Raw genomic sequence first — 19,222 nt, forward strand, 5'->3', positions numbered from 1 at the left:
ATTGCTTTAGTAACTGCTTTGATCAAGGTCAAAATATCGTTGATCATCGTTTGATCAGAATTCAAAGTTTCCTGAAGTCGCCATGTTCTTCTTATCATTGGTTCATTTATTCATTCATTTCAGGAAAACCTTTACATAGACATTTATTAAAATTTCAGTGGCATAATCCACTACATGCTGCCACAACACATCTACAGCTATATAACTCCTATGGCAGGCAAAAAATAAGATGCAGACCAATGCATCTTCCTCCCTGAGTCCATGTAAAAATGGTAAATAGTCTGCAGATTCTGTCTGAGCTTGTAAATGATCTCCCTCCCTAAAAAATAAATAAACACAATGCATGTTTAAAAATAGAGCTTATTCAAAGTTTAATTTATTCATTGGATATCTATGGATGTCTCAGTTTTTAATAATTTATTTTATGTAGTGAGAAATATGAAAGATCTTATTAGAATGGCAGCGGTCATTGATTTTACCACTCATCCCATCTGTTGCATGCCAAACGTTATTTTTCCATGTAGTTGAAAGCTCTTATTCCATGTTGATTCCAAGAGATATTTTTCAACCTCTGATGCGGTAGAAAATCTTATTGCACCTTCTTATTGCAGGTGGCTGTGAAAAACAATATCGATGTCTTCTACTTCAGCACGCTGATCCCTCTAAGTGTCTTCTTTGTGGAGGACGGCAAAATGGGTAAGAGCACTTCACGCATACAGTACACAATATAGACATTTTTTATGAGCTTTTTATTGAGGTTTTTATTTTGGTTTAAATATGAGTACAGTGATAGACACAAAATGAGACATTTTCCAGTTACGATCATAGATGAGCTTTAACCTGACTGTTTTCTGACACCTCTTCTTTACCCAACAGAGCGTCAGGTGTTTCTGGCCACATGGAAAGACATTCCTAATGAGAATGAACTGCAATATCAGATCAAAGACTGCCACTTAAACGCAGGTGAGATTATTCATTTCTAAATAAACCTGTGGTTCATGATTTAAAGGCCCACTGAGGTCTAGTGGAACGTGCAGCATTATTTAATGTAGTGACGTCATTTTGTCATTTTAACTGAAACAGGAAGTCAGTGCTGAACTATTGAAAACACCCTCCCTTTTTGTTTTCTTTTTTTTGGCAGTCCAGCAAAGCCGCATTTGACAGCTTTTGAGTGCCAAGGTTGTATTCAAATAAAGTCTAATAGATTCCGTATTTAGATATAATACAGATTAAAAACAAGGATAACATTGATGTTATGTTTGTGTGTATGCAGCAGGTTTAGTCTTTTTTCTAATCATCAGTGGTGTTTATTAGGGATGCAACAATACAGTAAGTCCACGGTTCAATACGTACCTCGGTTTTTAAACCACGGTTTATGGTGTCTTACATTATTCTATGCCTAGGGGAAAGCCTAAGCCAGGTGTTTTCAACCACTTTCCTTTGAGGGCCAAATAAATTAAATATGATGCAGGCCAAACTTTTACCCCTATTTTTATCTTTTATATGCATTTAACTTTTAACTAGTATATGTGTCACATTTTTTTTTTAAGTATCCAAAACTCAAAATGGATATGAAAATTACGCAGATGGTCAGCACCCCACTCAGCCCCTTTGCGACTCTCCTTAGGGAATTACTTCTGGGTTATCGGCCGTCAGTCATGTACAGGGTACAGACAGCTTTAAAGTAATCACGCTTATTTGAAATCTTTTAAAGGTGGGCCGGATAAAGTTGACTGGTGGGCCGCCTTTGGCCAATTGGCCCCTAGTCTTTCCTCGGCTTTTCATTTTAATTTCATGGGGACTTCAACTGTGGGTTCACACCAGCCGCTTTCGGTGTGTCAAATTCGCATCTACCGCGTTTAGTTTGCCGCTTGAACATTTTGAGTTTACTCTGTATATTTGCACGTGAAAGCCGCGAGTGAAATTATAGTCATCGAGACATTCACGCTGAAATTCGCGTCATGGGAGGGGCTTCTGCGACTCTGCTCATTTTCTGTTATCACGTCACTACTAGAGCAAGCTCCTTATTGTTTAACGCGCCGCGTTTTTCCGCCAAAGTTCAAACTAGACGCGTGAATGAGGTGGAATGGCATCTACCGCGCCGCGCTAAATGCCTCATTCGCACCGCAAGACCTCCAGACACACGTCAACGCGTTTTCACATTGACTTGAAACCACTCGCGCTTGACACCTCTACCGCGGCTGATCTGAATGCAGCATAATGCTACCTACACACCAAACGCGGGGCATCGCGCTACTCGCTCTAGATTACTCATGGGATTTAACTTCATGGCATGCAAATTTTTCGCTCGAGTTGAATATTTTAGGCGAATAGCACGTGTTTTTCGCGGCAAACGCGCCACCCATATCGCATCATTTGCAACGGCCCACGCGAGCACACGTCTAATCGCGTTTTTGCATTGACTTTGTATGTAATCTACTCACGTCTGGTGTAAACCCACCATAAGACTTGCTTTTTTCACCTTGAGGTGTTTGGCTTTTGAAGAATGAGTTAGTGGTTATTGTAACTTAAAAAAGCTGCTTTTACTGTGATAGCTCTTAGAAGACACATTACGGTACCTGCCCCTGAATAATTTTTGAAAAACTCAGGAATGTCAAGGAATTTAAATGTAGCATCAAGTTGAAAAAGTTTGAATGGAGAATTCATGGACATTTCTGTATTTAATAACTCCTTTATAGTGAAATTAGTGAGTGTAATTTCCCATAATTTTTGTTTACTTTTTTTGGCATAAATGATTTTTTTGTGAGGGGGAGCTTTTGTGCCTTTTTTTGGACAGGACAGTGCAGAGTAGACAGGAAAGTATTGGGTGGAGTTAGGGGAGCGGGATCGACAGAGAAGATGGGAATCGAACTCGGGTTGTCGTAAGCACACTTGTTCTATATGTCAGTGCGGGGCTATCTGCGCCGATGACATAAATTATTTTACAAATATTTTATAATAATTATGAACTCAAGTCATGGAAACGTTCACTCTAACCCTGCTGTTATAAAAAAAATTAATCTATTTATGGTATTTAGTGCTCTAAATATGATTCAGTTATTAACACAAAATTGTGTTTAATCATAAAATTTAAGGAAAAGGTGCCACTGCATTTTACCATATTGAGTGCATAACACATTAGGTATTAATGTTATATTTATACCTAATATATTAAGCACCTCAGCATTAAAATGTACCTTTTTTTTACAAAATAAGTGTTGAATATCCATTAAATTGAAATTCAAGAAGGTTGACAATAAATAAACATACGGTATTTCTATTTTTTTATTGGTCTTTTTAAATGGTGTCTGTTTGCAATGTAAAAATGTGTGCTTTGTGCACAGACTGAACTGGTTTGTTTCAAAGCTGATTAGTTACATTTGTATTCATCAACCTGGTGGAAATTGGAGCGTACCGCGGCAGACCATAGGGATAGGGGGGTTGGAAGGTTTGCAGGATTTTGTTCGTGCACATAAAGCTATTGCATGCTGGTCATCACATCCATAAAAACAGCTATCTTTAAGTAGTTTGATTATATTTTTCTTCAGACTGTGTTTGGTAGGAAATGCCATGAATAGGATGTAGAGATGCTGATTGGCTTACATGCCACGACTTGAATAACATTTATAAAAATGAATATAATTGAAAACACAAGCAAGAGCAAGTTATAATCGCATTCATTTTCCATTTTCAGTGTCCATTTCTATTATTTATAAATTACAGAATTTTGAGAATTATGTAGTGGAAAGGTTTCATTTATAATTCAACTGGTTTATTCATAATCAGGATGCAGGAACGATGCTTGGAGCTTATTTTGGCAATATTGGGAGCAGTAGGTTGAAAAACTCTCGATCGATTTTTAATGACGAATAATTTAACTGCCTAATTCTGCAGAAAATAAACATCACTAATTAGTTTTACAGCTTATTGCATCGGCTTACAAACCTCATTAACTTGCATATTAATGCATTTTATATAACACGTAAAAGAGTCAAACCATAGCAATGCACCACCAACCGAGCAGGACACCCCTGACAACCACACACATTTGGACAAACTCGAAAAATGTCACAAGAGTCCTGTCTCCTCTATTATCGGGAACCTTTCTGTTAGTAATACATATTTAAAGGCAGACTCGCATGATTGACAGCAGTAGTTTGCACACCCACTGTGAACTGAAGCTCTTTAGCCAGTCAAGCACAGCACGCTCCACATGAGGGTGACACCAGCTGCCATCGCCTGATTTTGTGGCTTATATAACCAATGACTGTCCTTCTACCTGTATATTTTCTATATTTTTCATCAACGTTCAAGGCTTTTTATTTTCCCAATCTATCGTCTCTTTTCAGGCACTTCATTGTGTCCTTTTACTTAATGTTTATTTGAAATTACTTGCACCCATCCTCTTATTTGTATGCTTGCCAGAGATTTCATCATTTTCTCGTTTTCTGCTCTCTGACGCTTCCAGATTTCCGTGATACGGTTGGGACTGTCTGACTCCAGATTGGCATCATCCAGGGTCAAGGCTTTCATAGAAATGATGTATAACAGGTTTTAGGACATTTAGGTACATGCAGTAATTTGTCATAGTAGTGTAGTGCCCTAGAATAGAATGCCACGGTGAGCTGTGTGTTGTTTCCTATTTTAAGATGGTATTGTTTTTATTTAGGATTGTATTTTAAAAAGTTGTATCACTAATGATACACAGTGCACTCGGCCATGTAATCTATACATTTTGGAATGGGAGTATTATCAAAAAAAATGTGCTGCCGATAGTTTTTCCTTTAAGCTTTTCACTAAGTAGAAAACAGTTTGTTGGTGTATGTTGATGCATTAACACTTATATTAGTGTGTTTTTTCGGGATTTTGACACAGGGTTATTGTGTATAGGGTTGGGCGATGTACCATCAATTGGCAGTTGACGATGGTTACGTTACCATCGCGATGGACGATGATATCGTTAGGCGGGGGTATTTTAATTTTTCGTTTATATATAATTATTATTCGTTATTTTACTTAAAGGAACAGTATGTAGGATTGTGGCCAAAACTGGTATTGCAATCACAAAACGTGTGGCTAAAACTGGTACTGCAATCACACAGCTGGTGGCCAATATACCAAACGACAACATAAACATCAGTTGAGGGCTGCAACTCCACTTTTTAAATGATAATATCCTGGCCAGACCGCTGTTGTGAGTGATATAAGTATTTGAAATGAAAATTATTTCTTAATGTCTAGTGACATTTCAGGGCCATTTAATGATTAATTGATATAAATTTCTTACATACTGTTCCTTTAATTACTTCCACTTAAGAAGAGTTGTGCACTTTTATTTTAATATATATCTTTACATAAATACTATTTCGTACTTAAAAGCTATAATTTCGTTATTTTATAACCCAACTAATGACTCTTTCTAATGGGATGCACATAAAAATATCTCTGTACATAAATATTATTTTCTTCTAATTAAAAGCTATAATAAATTATTTTACTAACCCAATGACTCCTCCGCGCTTTCCAATAGGTTGCACATAAATATCTGTGCAGATGTGCCACCAGTACTCCGTCAGAGCGTGTCTTCAGCACCGCGGGGAGCAGCCAGCACTTCAATCCGCAGCTTATTAAAATTAGACAAAGTTAACAAGTTGGTATTTCTGGCCAGAAACATCGAAATTTAAACATGGTCTGTGTATGTAAATCCCGCGTTTCGGTCGGAGTGTTGTTCCCGTTTTCTTGTTCTTGGCGTTCGGTGAATTATATCTTAAACTGCCGCTTCAGTGCCGTATAGCCTCATAGCTATGTGACGATGAGCATGATCTCCCGAGACACTACAATAGGCTATTAATAAATGATTAGTATGGGCTGTTTTCTTGTACAAAATTGATTATTTTAAGTTAAATGTACAACATGTAAAAGACAAGATTCTAGCAATGTCAAGATCAAATGCCTGACAGTATATTTTCAAAGACTAACACACGTCACTCTCGGGCAAGACTACAGTATTTAAAATAGCATATATGCATTAGGTATATTTTCAATTTAATTTATAGAGCAATTCCTGCAAAGATTTTAGGTTAACTATAGTCGATAGCAGAAAGTTAGTGTATGTCGACTCGCAGCGGAGTGGGGAGGGGGCGTGGCATCACATTGGTGTCTCTCCATCGTGATGTCAATCAACCTTCACGATGGACGATATCGACACAACCCTAATTGTGTACCCCTTGGAAATGGTGTTCTGGGATATGTTTGACTCTATAAGAGCATGTTTTATCTCACCATAAAAACACTTGGGGCGGTTTCCCGGACAGGGCTTATACAAGTCCTAGACTAAGGTGGTGTTTACATTTAAAGATTTGCGTTTTAAAACGGCATTTTAAAATGAAAACAATCCTTTTTTACCTTTAATAAGAAGTTTGACCATATGATTAGGGGGGCACGCTGTGTCATCTGGGGGGGCACGGCCCCCTAATGCCCCCCCTCTTGGTGACAGGCCTGTGCTGTTATGTTAAAAATAGTTCATATGGGTGATCTAGTGAAAATATTCATCAGAAAACCACCAAATAACTTTAAGTAACTTCTAGGGATGCGCCGATAGCGATTTAAACAGACAACTTCTGGCCGATGCCGATACTGATATTAAACACTTGTATACAATATTATACAGTTGGTCTATTAGCTAGTTTATTTCTGCATCAAATTATTTTTACTGAACATGAATTGGATCTAATTAACATTCAACTGACCAACATAATAAGAGAGGCACAAATTAAGCTAAAACAAATATAATAAGACAGCATGACAACCTTCAAAGGTGGTTTTTGACATTAACATTAACAATTTTTTTTAAATATAATGGATTTCTTTTTGCAGTTAATTAATAAACAATCGGTATCGGCCTTTCTCGTGCTATTGCCGATATGCCGATGGTTTCAAATTCATCAAAAATTGGCCAATAAATATCGGCGGCCGATACATCGGTGCATCACTAGTAACTTCCCTTTACCTGTGTGTGATCGGCTAAAATATTAAAAATTAATATGATGTTGATTTTTGCATACACTCATACACTCGCCGCAATTAAATGTGCTGCTACATCATGCTCTGAATGCGCATGCAAATGATTTTTTTTTTCGAAAAGCAAATTATATACTCAATAATATGATTTTGCACATCAATAAAACAACAGCGATATTATCACAAAAGGTAACACAAAATGTTTTGGCTTTTTTTCAAGGATGCGGAAGCATATTGCAGTGGTTTGTATTTGTTGCACATTGATGAGATGCACGTTGTTCCTTTTATTATTCTTATTTATTTACATTCACAAAACTTATTAACAAAACATTGATTAAAATTAAGAAACAAATTATATGAAACAAAATTCGTTTTAAAGAAGCAAACAAAACTTATTAAGTGGTCGAAAAATTACTCAATTTCTACCATCCTATTGGCCTTCAATGCATTACAACGCCCAATATATGATGTTTAAAATTATGTCTGTCTTTCGTAATAAGCTAATTTAATTGAAACAAAATATAAACAACATTACAACAATATAAAAAAACATAAATATAAACTCAAACATGAATATAAAATGGACATTTTCTCCATTAGGATCCAAGAGGAAAACTTTTTGATATAGCATTTATAATAGTTGGTTGCACTATGTTTACTATTTTGGGCAAAAGCTCCATTGCAAACCCTTTATTTAACTGAATAAAATTATTTTTACTTTGAAAATGATCACATAATGTCACGTTATGAACATCTTTCTACTTTCATCTACACTGCAGCGCAACCCCAGAGTTCTCAAACTAAAACAGGGTCTGCAGTGTTTACAAACGACTCCATTTATGAGGGTTGCAAACTTGGCTTAAAATGCATGTTTAAACTTCTAAATTGAAAAACATCTTGTACTGACATCCTAACATATATCAGCGCCATTGTTTTGTTTCAAGATGCACACCAGTAATATTTTATTTTAAAGTATGTTTGTAAAAACTTTAATTGTTGGTACTAATAAAATCAACACTAAAATACCAAGGTAACTGTAAATAAAGCATAAGATATAATTATACAATAGTCACTTTACTAGAATACCTATGTGACCCTGGACCACAAAAGCAGTCATAAGGGTCAATTTTTTGAAATGGAGATTTATAAATCATCTGAAGACTGAAAAATAAGCTTGGTTAGGATAGGACAATATTTGGCCGAGATGCAACTGTTTGAAAATGAACTAAAGACTAATTTCCTGTTATGATAGAAAACAAAAAGTGAGAATCCAACCGTTTATTGAGATTTTCTTATTTATAGCTGATAAGAAGAGTTTGGTTTCTGTGCATATCTTGATGAGTAAACCATGTGTCTGTGGTATTGGCAGATACGGTGTCGGGCAAACTGCAAAACAACAACGTCTACACCATTGCCAAGAGGAACGTGGAAGGCCAGGACATGCTGTACCAGTCGCTCAAACTCACCAACGGGATCTGGATCCTCGCTGAACTCCGCATACAACCTGGCAATCCTAATTACACGGTAATCCCTCAAAGTGCACACATTCAGCAGTTTTGTATTCAAATGAAGTCTGACTCGAGAGACGCTTGCCAATTTGACGCAAAAAGACAACAAATCTTGTCCCCTGACAAACAGAAAGCTGTTGACATTGTCAAGAGACCATATTGTGACAGAATACAAAAATCTAGTTCTTCTTTCTATACACACACCACACCAATCATTGTAATGTAATTCAGTGGTCTCGGCCGTCAAAGAGCTCTGGAGATCAATCTCGTATAGCCTGATAAATGACTGACCCTGAAGGCAATATCTTCTGCTTGAGTTCTCCAACACATGAAATAACAAGAAAACATGCTATAAAAAGCTTGTCCCACTACACCATTATTGATTCTTGGTTTTTAAGCCCCACTGCCGTTATATTTAATCAAAGGCTCTTTTGAATTCATCTGGATTAGTTATTAATACTTGTTGCTTAGGTGGTAGAGCTTGATAGTATGGTCATGGTTTTCCAAGGAATTCTGACAAAATGAATAGCTTCAATGCACTGCAATTGCTTTAGATTTAAGTGTCTTTTAAATGTGCAAAAAAAATCTAAATATTGAAAATAAACACTTTCAAAGTTACCTAAATAAAGTCCTTAGCAATACATATTACTTATTATAAAATGCTTGATGTATTCTGTAAAACATTTACAAAATATCTTTAAAAAAACGATAATTTTGACCCATACAATGTATTGTTGGCAACTGCTACAAATATACCTGTGTGACTTAAGATGTGGTCACATATAAACATAATTTTGTAAGCATTATTTAAGATGCTATAAGCAGAACTTAATAAATGGCAGTACTCCCACCAGTTATTTTTGTTTTCAGAAGCACGTTGAAAGGGATAGATCACCCAAAAATGCTAATTCTGTCATCATTTACTCACTCTCATGTTGTTACAAACCTGTATAAATTTCTTTGTTGTGACAAACACTTAGGAAGATATTGAAGAATGTTTGTAACCAAACCGTTTGTGGACCCCATTTACTAGTATTCTTTTTTCCTACTATGGATGTCAATGGGGTCCACGAACAGTTTGGTTACAAACATTCCTCAAAATATCTTCCTTTGTGTTTAGCAAAACAAAATTACATTTGGGGGTTTGTAACAACATGAGATTGAGTAAATGATAACAGAATTGTAATTTTTGGGTGAACTGTCCCACTTACCTAGATGAGTTTTTTTAGGTACTTTTTTTTTAGGTATATTAATGTTTAATATTAAATATATGAAGAGTTCGGTTCCAAAACGCAATAAACGCCGTTTATTTTGTTTGTTTGTTTTAATCGTTACCGCCAAAATCACTATTGTATCTGGTCACTATTAAAAAGTAAATTCTTCATTTAACGCAAAATCTGATATCCGCCATGTTATTCTGTCATCTTTTCTCATTTTTTTCCAAAAATGTGATAAACGCCAGTCCTCCTTCTCTGCAGAATGCAATAAATCCGCTTAACCAATCACAGCACACCATTCCACGCATTGTAAACAACAATGACAGCGTGTTGAATACATACTGAATCCCAGTTTTCCTCATCTACTTTACTTTGTGATCAACAAACAAACAAAAACAAAATAGTAGTACTTTTAATGGCATTGATTAACCTGTGGTGGTTTTCTGTGGTGGGAAAGAAACGTAATTCTTCAAAATCAAATAATTTACATGAGAGGCACTCGGGAAACAGAAAAATTCTCACAAGACTGCATCAAGTTTCTGTCATAAAACCCCAGGGGATCTTATGAAAAATGTTCCATTATTTTACTCAAAGTCAATGAAAATCAAGCAGGACCAAAACATTTTACAGCTGATCGCTGTCAAAAAAGTTCAGCAACGACGTCCCAAGGATGACAGCAGCAATGACAGTGATCTTAATATGACAAAGTAAGTGTTTTGATTAATGCCATTAATGTTTATTTTTTTAATCAGTGTATACCACTAGTTAACTAAATGAATATAACATGGCAAATATATATGCACATTTATATATTGATTCAATAGATTTATAGCATTTTGAAAAAAAAAAAACATTCCCATTTTGTGGGAAAAAGAATCAGTTTTATAACAAATCTTTGAAAATCAAATTATGGATTTGAATTTTTAATGTTATTATAACCTAAAGATGCTATGTGAAAGAAATAGTGGATTTCATCTTGTAACTTTCTTGGTATAGAAAACACGTTTTTACCCAAATTAGTCAAAATGGATTTATTGCGTTTTGGAACCAAACTCTTGATATGGATATCAATGTGAATGCTTTAAACATTTCTAATATTGTGAAACAATGGCTTTTTGGAAAAAACTTAAAAATTTAGTATAAATATTTTAAGCCCTTTATATGGGTGATTCTCACGAAAACTTGGTTTTAAAAATGTCAAGCATGAAAATGTAAAAATTGCTTAAATGTACTTTTTTTCCCCACCAGACATTGAAAAACAAAGTCTGGAGTAAATGGGAACATTAATTTAAACACTTTTACTTATCATTTAACACTTTTTGTAACATAATTTAAAAAATAAGTCCTAAAAATCTCATTACCGCAACAGTCAGAAAACATCAACACTGACATATTTTCAAAATGACATGACAAACCTGAAAGAACATAATTTGGAGATTCTGCACATGCATTTAAAATCAAAGTATTATGCTTCTATTAATTAAATTAACATTTAATAAGCATCTGTTGCGGTAATGATAATCAAAATGTCGTGTAAGCATTCTGACAAGACAATATTTCAAATTAACTGTAAAGAAATTATCTTACCTGGTAGCCATCTTGAAGTAACTGGTCCATGTGCTTGGTCACTCAAAATCAAACTTGATTAAAATTCTGTATGTGTGCTTAAACTGTTCTCAAAAAGTGTTGCGGAGGATGAGAACATCAGGCATGGACACATCATTTTTTCTAATTTTTCTTCATTATTATTATACATGAATATTCAGTAAATATTTTTTCTGTCATCTAAAGTAGTCTAGCAAAAAATCCATTTATTTTTTTTCTAAATATTTTTGTGTTAATTTGATTAAATTACAACATAACGCATGTTCAAACACAGCCGGACACATTGCGGTAATGAGAATTTCAGCAGAAAATGAGATAAAATTGACAAATTATAAATTCTTATGTTGAAATCACACATTGTGCAAGGTAGAACACAGTATTGTGTTAATTCTGATGCTTTTTAATATTACTATATTACACATTTTATAGCTAAAATCATTAGTGCCGTGGTGTTTTAATGGTTTCGTGAGAATCACCCATATAGTAAGACATATTGAATATTATTTTAATAACATAATAAAAGTATCATTCTATATCATATTTGCTTGTGCGTGTATACCACTAACAACACAGTAATGTACTATAAGTTTCAGTTTGATGGATAAATCAGGAGGCTGCTAAATGAATCTATTGATACGCAGTCGATCCCTGTTGTTTATTCTGAAGGCATCTGTTCAAATGGAGCTTGCCTGATTGCCTGTGGCTGCCTGAGGTCAGGTTGCTTTACTCTGGTCAGGAAACACTACCTGATCCCACAAAATTGATTTTTAATGAGGCTTCAGCCCTCAATATTCTGGCAGCAGCTGCCTCTGATCTCAACAGATGATAACTACAATCCTTCGAGTCAGCAGAGTTTGACCTAATAACACAGCGCATTTGACTGCCAAGAAATGCATTCTTCTGGTAGTGCTAACAGATAAAAGCCATTATTCGCATTTACATTGTGGATTGTGTTCTAGTGGTCTGGGAGTTTTTCATTGCAAGTTATTTTTTGGGCCATTTTACCTTTATTTGACAAACAGTGTATATTGGAAAACAGGAAAGTACAGAGTGAGAGGGGTACAGGAACGGCAAAGAACCTTGAACCGGGAATCAAAGTCGGGTCGCTGAAAGTGCATCTGCACCATATGTCAGAGCAATGCCCACTAACCCACCGGCTCCGACGTGACATTTTTTCTTGTAGGCGCTTTCATCGGTGCACGCGCATTGTTGTGTTTACGCGCCTGAACTGTGAACTTCCAGTCTGTATTTATTTATCGGTCCGGCTAGTGGCTAAACTGATCTCTGAAACAAATACCTTGTCCAAAATAAAATGTTTCGGTTTGCTAAAGGCGAGGGGAGACGACGAGCATGGATCACAACTCTGCGGAGAGGTTTGGCAGCCAGGCCAGAATTCAAGGACATGAAGCTAACATTGTATACATTAATTTTACACAGTAACGTTAGCCTTAGTGTAATAGTTATATAGTTAGATACTCATTAGATATAATATAAAGAGTTTGGTTCCAAAATGCAATTAATCAATTTTGACTAATTTCGGTAAAAATGTGTTTTCTATACGAAGAAAGTGACAAGATGAAAACTATTTAAAAAATATTTTTTGTTACAAACTTTCACATAACTTTATAACCTTCTTTAGGTTATAAAAACATAAAAAAAATCAAATCCATAATTTGATTTTCAAAGTTTATTATGAAAACTAATTATTTTTTCCACCAAATGCAATAAATGCATGACAAGTTTTTTTTTCAAAATGCTTTAAATCTATTGAATTAATATATAAATCTGCATTCATCTTTGCCATGTTATATTCATTTAGTTAACTAGTGGTATACTGATTAAACATTAATGGCATTAATCAAAACACTTACTTTGTCATATTAAGAACACTGTCATTGCTGCTGTTATCCTTGGGACGTCGTTGCTGAACTTTATTGACAGCGATCAGCTGTAAAATGTTTTGGTCCTGCTCAATTGTCGTTGGCTTCGCGTAAAATTGCGGAAAGTTTTTCATAAGATCCCCTGGGGTCAATGTATTAGCATGACAGAAGCTTGATGCTGTCGGGAGAACAAGCAACCAGCATTTCTTTTCATTGCGTGGAATGGTGCGCTGTGATTGGTTAAGCAAATTTATTGCATTCTGCAGAAAAGGAGGAGTGGCTTTTATTGCATTTTGGGGGAAAAAGGAGGAAAAAATGGCAGAATAACACAACGGATATTGAATTTTGCCTAAAATTAAGTATATACTTTTTAATACTGACCTGATACAATACTGATTTTGGTTGTAACTCGTTTTTTTTTTTTTTGGCGTTTATCGCGTTTTGGAACCAAACTCTTCATATATTTATCAAAGGTAATTTACTTGTCATTTATTTCCATGTTATTAGAAATAATCTACTCTAAAAGGACTCTGTTGTTATTGATTCAATGTGAAAGTCTACCAGAAGTTACAATAAGTCAACAAAGCCGTTTGTTTATGTTGTTGCCGCTGAAACCATCTATAACAGTGATGTTTAAATGCAAACAATTAAAGGTGTTACTGTGGGTTCACACCAGCCGCGTTTGAGGCGTCAAATTCACATCTACCGTATCTAGTTTGCCACTTGAACATTTTGAGTTTACTCGCTTCATTCACGCGTGAAATTCTAGTCATCGAGACATTCACGTGGAAATTCGCGTCATTGGAGGGGCTTCTGCGACTCCGCTCGCTTCCTGTGATAACGTCACTACTAGAGCAAGCTACTGATTGGTTAACGTGCAACGTTTTTCCGCCAATGTTCACATTTTTCAACTTGCGCATTTCCCGCGGCAATGCTCAATTTGCGCCATTTGCGTGAACTACACGTGTGAATGAGGCGGAATCGCGTCCTCACATTGACTTAACATTGAAATTACTCGCGCTTGACGCCTCTACCGCTCTGGTGTGAACGCAGCATTAAGGTGTCTGTAACAGTATGTACAAACCAAACGCGGGGCATCGTGTTACTCGCTCTAGATTAACTTTGTGTCATGCAAGTTTTTCACTCAAAGTGAATATTTTCAACTTGGGCGAAGACGTGTTTGAGGTGACTAGCGCGTGTTTTCGCGGCAAACGCGCCGCCCATATCACGTCATTAGCATCGCGTCATGCGAGAACGCGGCTGATCGCGTCTTTGCATTGACTTTGTATGTAATCTACTCGCGCAAATCGTTGAACTCGTGTCTGGTGTAAACCCACAGTAATTTGAAAAATGCTTAGCATAGAAGATAGCTCATTTTTATTTATGTTTTTCCTAAAGTACAAATTTTTACTTCTTCACTTTCTTTGTATAATCAATACAGGCCCTCTTTTGCCTTATTTTTTATGTTACAAATAATGTGCGCTTTCTTTGTCTTTTTCAGCTCTCTCTGAAATGCAGGGCTCCAGAAGTGTCTCAGTATGTGTTCCAGATGTACGATGCCGTTCTGAAGAGCTAAGCGTCTCCGGTCTGCTCCGTACCCATATGCCCCTTCCTGCCAGGCACAACCATTTTTTGGCACAGGATCCAGCTGCACTTCTTTATGTCTCTTCTTCTTATTTTCAGTTTTACTTTATGTCCCCACAATGAGAGAATCAATTACATGTCCTGTTCTAGCCAAATGTCTTGATGTTGTTGATAAAGTGTTAAAGGAAATTTTGGAGTTTGGTTTCTGGGTGATTATATATTTCACACTTGTGACCGTACCTGTATTTGCCGTATGTTACTAATCCAGTAAAAGACAAAGGTTTATGAGTTATATAGATCTATACACAGCGTTGAGCCATAACGGTGAATGAGAACATAGGAAAGCAGGTGTTTAACATACGGGCACTTCCAGAAATGTGATGTTGGTGTACTTTTGAATATTGTCCTGTTTTAATGGTAACCAATCAAATGCCACTGTATCAAGAATAGTTAACATCTGTTTTGCATTCTGGCATTGCTTTCGTCGTTTCATGCAAGTGTAAAACAATGTGGTATTCATTTGCCAACTATTTTAAATTAGTCATGCATGCTTTGACCACATGAACAGAACATTCCTTGTAATGTTTACGTAAGTTGTTCAGCTTAACCAATTTAGCAAACATGCTTGACACTCCATCTATGTCTTACATTGTTTTAAACAGTATGAATCAACTTAATGTGAAACAAAAAACCCTGTCCATCTTATAAAAGTGGGTCATCTGATATTCATTCCCTGAATACATCCATCCACGTCATTGTGCTTGTGAAAGTGAGTAGAATTTTTTACCAGAGGTATTGTGCAGTAGTGTTGTTACGTTATGGTCAATATCACAAATATTACCAAGAATAGTATACAGCGTAATGTAGATCGTCTCAGTGCTACTTAGTACTTAATACACTAATATGGAGTTGCAGTAAATTAAACCACCACGGCAAACCTCAACAAAACTAGGACCAATCTCTTTGAGCTGTCCCGTACAGGTTTATATGATAAAGTCATTTGACTTTGTGACTAAATGTGAACTTTTATGTTGCCATAGATGCTAATGTGCCTGTAAACCTGCATGTAAGCAGTGTCCAATAAACATTTGCCATTAATGTGTACGAAGCAGAAATATTAACCCTCTAAAAATGTAACTTTTATATGTAAGTGTAAAATTTTGCTTAAATTGTTGTTTATGTTGCTGTAATGTGATCACAGTACTTCTAAAGTCTGACTGGCATACAAACTGGAAAAAATCTAATAAAAATTATCCTCCAGCTTCACTCTATGGATCTTCAAAATTCAAAATAATATTGGCTTTCCAAATGGGAAAATGCCTTTGTTACACACACACACTTTAATGCATTTGAAGTGATGACCGTGCATTCCGTCGTCTTGGGATTCGAACCCTCACCTGTGCGCCCTTAACGCTACGCACTGTTATCCTCCATATGTTTTACTATACACTAAATTAAGGTTAGTGATTTAAACTTAAGTAGCTTCTATGGTAATGCAAGAGTCTCTGTGCATCCGTGGCGTGTGTGACATCAACTGAGCAGTGGTGGTGACGCAGGTGTTGCGTAATGTCGTAATCACTCAGGTCTGGAACAACGCTCGAAGTGAATACTAAACAGCTCCAAAGAGCACATTTTGCGTAATAGCACGACTACCCTTTAATTGACAATTTTAATTTAAAGAGGCCCTCTGCATTTTGTTCCGCTTCGGCTTATGTCTTACACGGCTCTGTGGAATACTTGATTCTGATTGGCAAGTCACAACATTACAAGGTCCAACACCCGCCAAAACTGATAAAACATCGCTCATCCATATAACGTTAAACCTACTCCGAGTTTTCTTGACCAATAATACCTACTTGCATGTTTAATGTGTCACTGTCTCTTCTAATACCATGTTTGATATTTTTTTAAATCACTTATAAAATATCTGTTACAGATGAACACTTAAAGTTTGTTGGTGGACCTACCATCATCATACCATTACAACGAAAGTGACAGGAGTGCAAACGTTACAACTTACCCCATAGGGGGTAAAAAAAATCCAGAAATCACAATATATGATTTTTTTTAACTATTTATTTGTATGATATCAGCTAGAATTCTGACCCTCAAAGACCTGTTAGTCTGCCTTTAAAATGTCCACCTCCACTCCATTTATTATCCTAAATTAGATGCACCTGTTTGAGGTCGTTAGCTGCATAAAGACACCTGTCCACCCCATACAATCAGTAAGAATTCAACTGCTAACATGGCCAAGACCAAAGAGCTGTCCAAAGACACTAGAGACAAAATTTTACACCTCCACAAGGCTGGAAAGGGCTACGGGGAATTTGCCATGCAGCTTTGTGAAAAGGTCCACTGTTGGAGCAATCATTAGAAAATGGAAGAAGCTATGACTCTCAATCTCCCTCGGACTGGGGCTCCATGCAAGATCTCACTTCGTGGGGTCTCAATGATCCTAAGAAAGGTGAAAAATTCACCTCAATGACCTGAAAAGAGCTGGGACCACCATTTCCAAGGTTACTGTGACACTAAGACGTCATGGTTTGAAATCACGCATGGCACGGAAGGTTCCCCTGCTTAAACCAGCACATGTCCAGGCCCGTCTTAAGTTTGCCAATGACCATTTGGATGATCCAGAGGAGTCATGGGAGAAAGTCTTTTGATCAGCTGGTCATTATTCCACTAAACGTGTTTGGAGGAAGAAGGATGATGAGTACCATCCCAAGAACACCATCCCTACTGTGCATGGGGGTGGTAGCATCATGCTTTGGGCGTGTTTTTCTGCACATGGGACAGGGCAACTGTACTGTATTAAGGAGAGGATGACCGGGGCCATGTATTGCGAGATTTTGGGGAACAACCTCCTTCCCTCAGTTAGAGCATTGAAGATGGGTCGAGGCTGGGTCTTCCAACATGACAATGACCCGAAGCACACAGCCAGGATAACCAAGGAGTCGCCTAGCCAATCTCCGGACCTAAACCCAATAGAGAATCTTTGGAGGGAGCTCAATCTCTGTGTTTCTCAGCGACAGGCCAGAAACCTGACTGATCTAGAGAAGATCTGTGTGGAGGGGTGGGCCAAACCTGGTGAAAAACCACAGGAAACGTCTGACCTCTGTAATTGCAAACAAAGGCTACTGTACCAAATATTAACAAATATTGACTTTCTCAGGTGTTCAAATACTTATTTGCAGCTGTATCATACAAATAAATAGTTAAAAAATCATACATTGTGATTTCTGGATTTTTTTTTTTTGATTATGTCTCTCACAGTGGACATGCACCTATGATGACAATTTCAGACCCTTCAATGATTTCTAACTGGGAGAACTTGCAAAATAGCAGGGTGTTCAAATACTTATTTTCCTCACTGTATAAGGGCTGCACAATTAAGAGCAAAAAATCATAATTGTCAGTTATTTGTATTTATAGTTATCATTTTGACGAATAGTATTTACATTGTTTTCATTATCATTGTATACCTTAAGCTTTATTGTAACACTGTGTGACAACTAACCCCACTGTGTAAAAATGTTATAATCCCATCAGTTACTAGAAGTAGCTGACATGTCTCAAAATGATGTTAAAGTTAACAAGACATTGATAAAAAAAAAAATATAAGGTTGGATTTGGTGACTTGCACATCCAACTCAGAAATCGAAAAAAAAAGACAAAGAAATTTACTTTCATGCCTTCAAAAAAACACATCAAAGCGTTCAGGAGATCTTCTTACAGTAAGAGAAAAAGACCAAAAGCACAGATTGCACACATTGCCCTGTATAAATATGTAAAGTAGCCGTGTTACAATTAACCCCGCTTGCCCCACTCACACCTACTTAAATGTTGAATATCTAATAGGACAGATAATGTACATCCGGATGGTTGTTATTGCAAAATAAGTCCCTTTAGGATGAAAAAACACTCTCCTGACCGGTCTTATCTTGCAGTATTAGAATTATCACTTATTATACTATGGGGCTGTCGAATGCTTTATTCTGATTGGTTGAGAAATGTTATGCATTATTTTTCGATAAATGCACACCTGACTTATCAAATGTCTTAAAAAAATCCACAAGAGCAATGTTTGTGGTAACCGTGGTATAACTAACTCTTGGACACTTGGGTGTCCATTATTTTCGAATAATTTAATGGCCCATTGTGAAACACTGTTTCTTCTACATATGATTCTTTTCAGGTCAGTTTAAATTCATTTTTGTATCCTAAACAAATAATTACATTTTTGGCACTTTTTGATAAATATTGATTGATAGATATAGATAAAAAAAACTCATACAAACAGTTATTTTTGGGGGATGGTGTGAGAGGAACGAAGCAATTAGCTGAGTAAACCATAAACCATAACAAGTTTGACAAGTAACATAATATCATTGTTCTAATGAAGATT

At 36.3% G+C, this 19,222-nt stretch overlaps 1 protein-coding gene across 1 annotated transcript in view; it reads left to right on the forward strand.

Moving 5' to 3' along the window:
* Nucleotides 1–16,080, forward strand: part of ap2b1 (adaptor related protein complex 2 subunit beta 1) — a 49,347-nt gene extending 33,267 nt beyond the window's left edge. The window contains exons 19-22 of the mRNA XM_065284183.1: nucleotides 612–696; nucleotides 877–963; nucleotides 8,390–8,544; nucleotides 14,732–16,080. Coding sequence (XP_065140255.1) covers nucleotides 612–696; nucleotides 877–963; nucleotides 8,390–8,544; nucleotides 14,732–14,806 — 402 coding nt within the window. The 3' untranslated portion in view covers nucleotides 14,807–16,080. The remainder of the gene's footprint in view (nucleotides 1–611; nucleotides 697–876; nucleotides 964–8,389; nucleotides 8,545–14,731) is intronic.
* The last annotated feature ends 3,142 nt before the right edge of the window (nucleotides 16,081–19,222 follow it).

This window comes from Paramisgurnus dabryanus, chromosome 5 (assembly GCF_030506205.2).
Source record: "Paramisgurnus dabryanus chromosome 5, PD_genome_1.1, whole genome shotgun sequence".
Classification (NCBI taxonomy): domain Eukaryota; kingdom Metazoa; phylum Chordata; class Actinopteri; order Cypriniformes; family Cobitidae; genus Paramisgurnus; species Paramisgurnus dabryanus.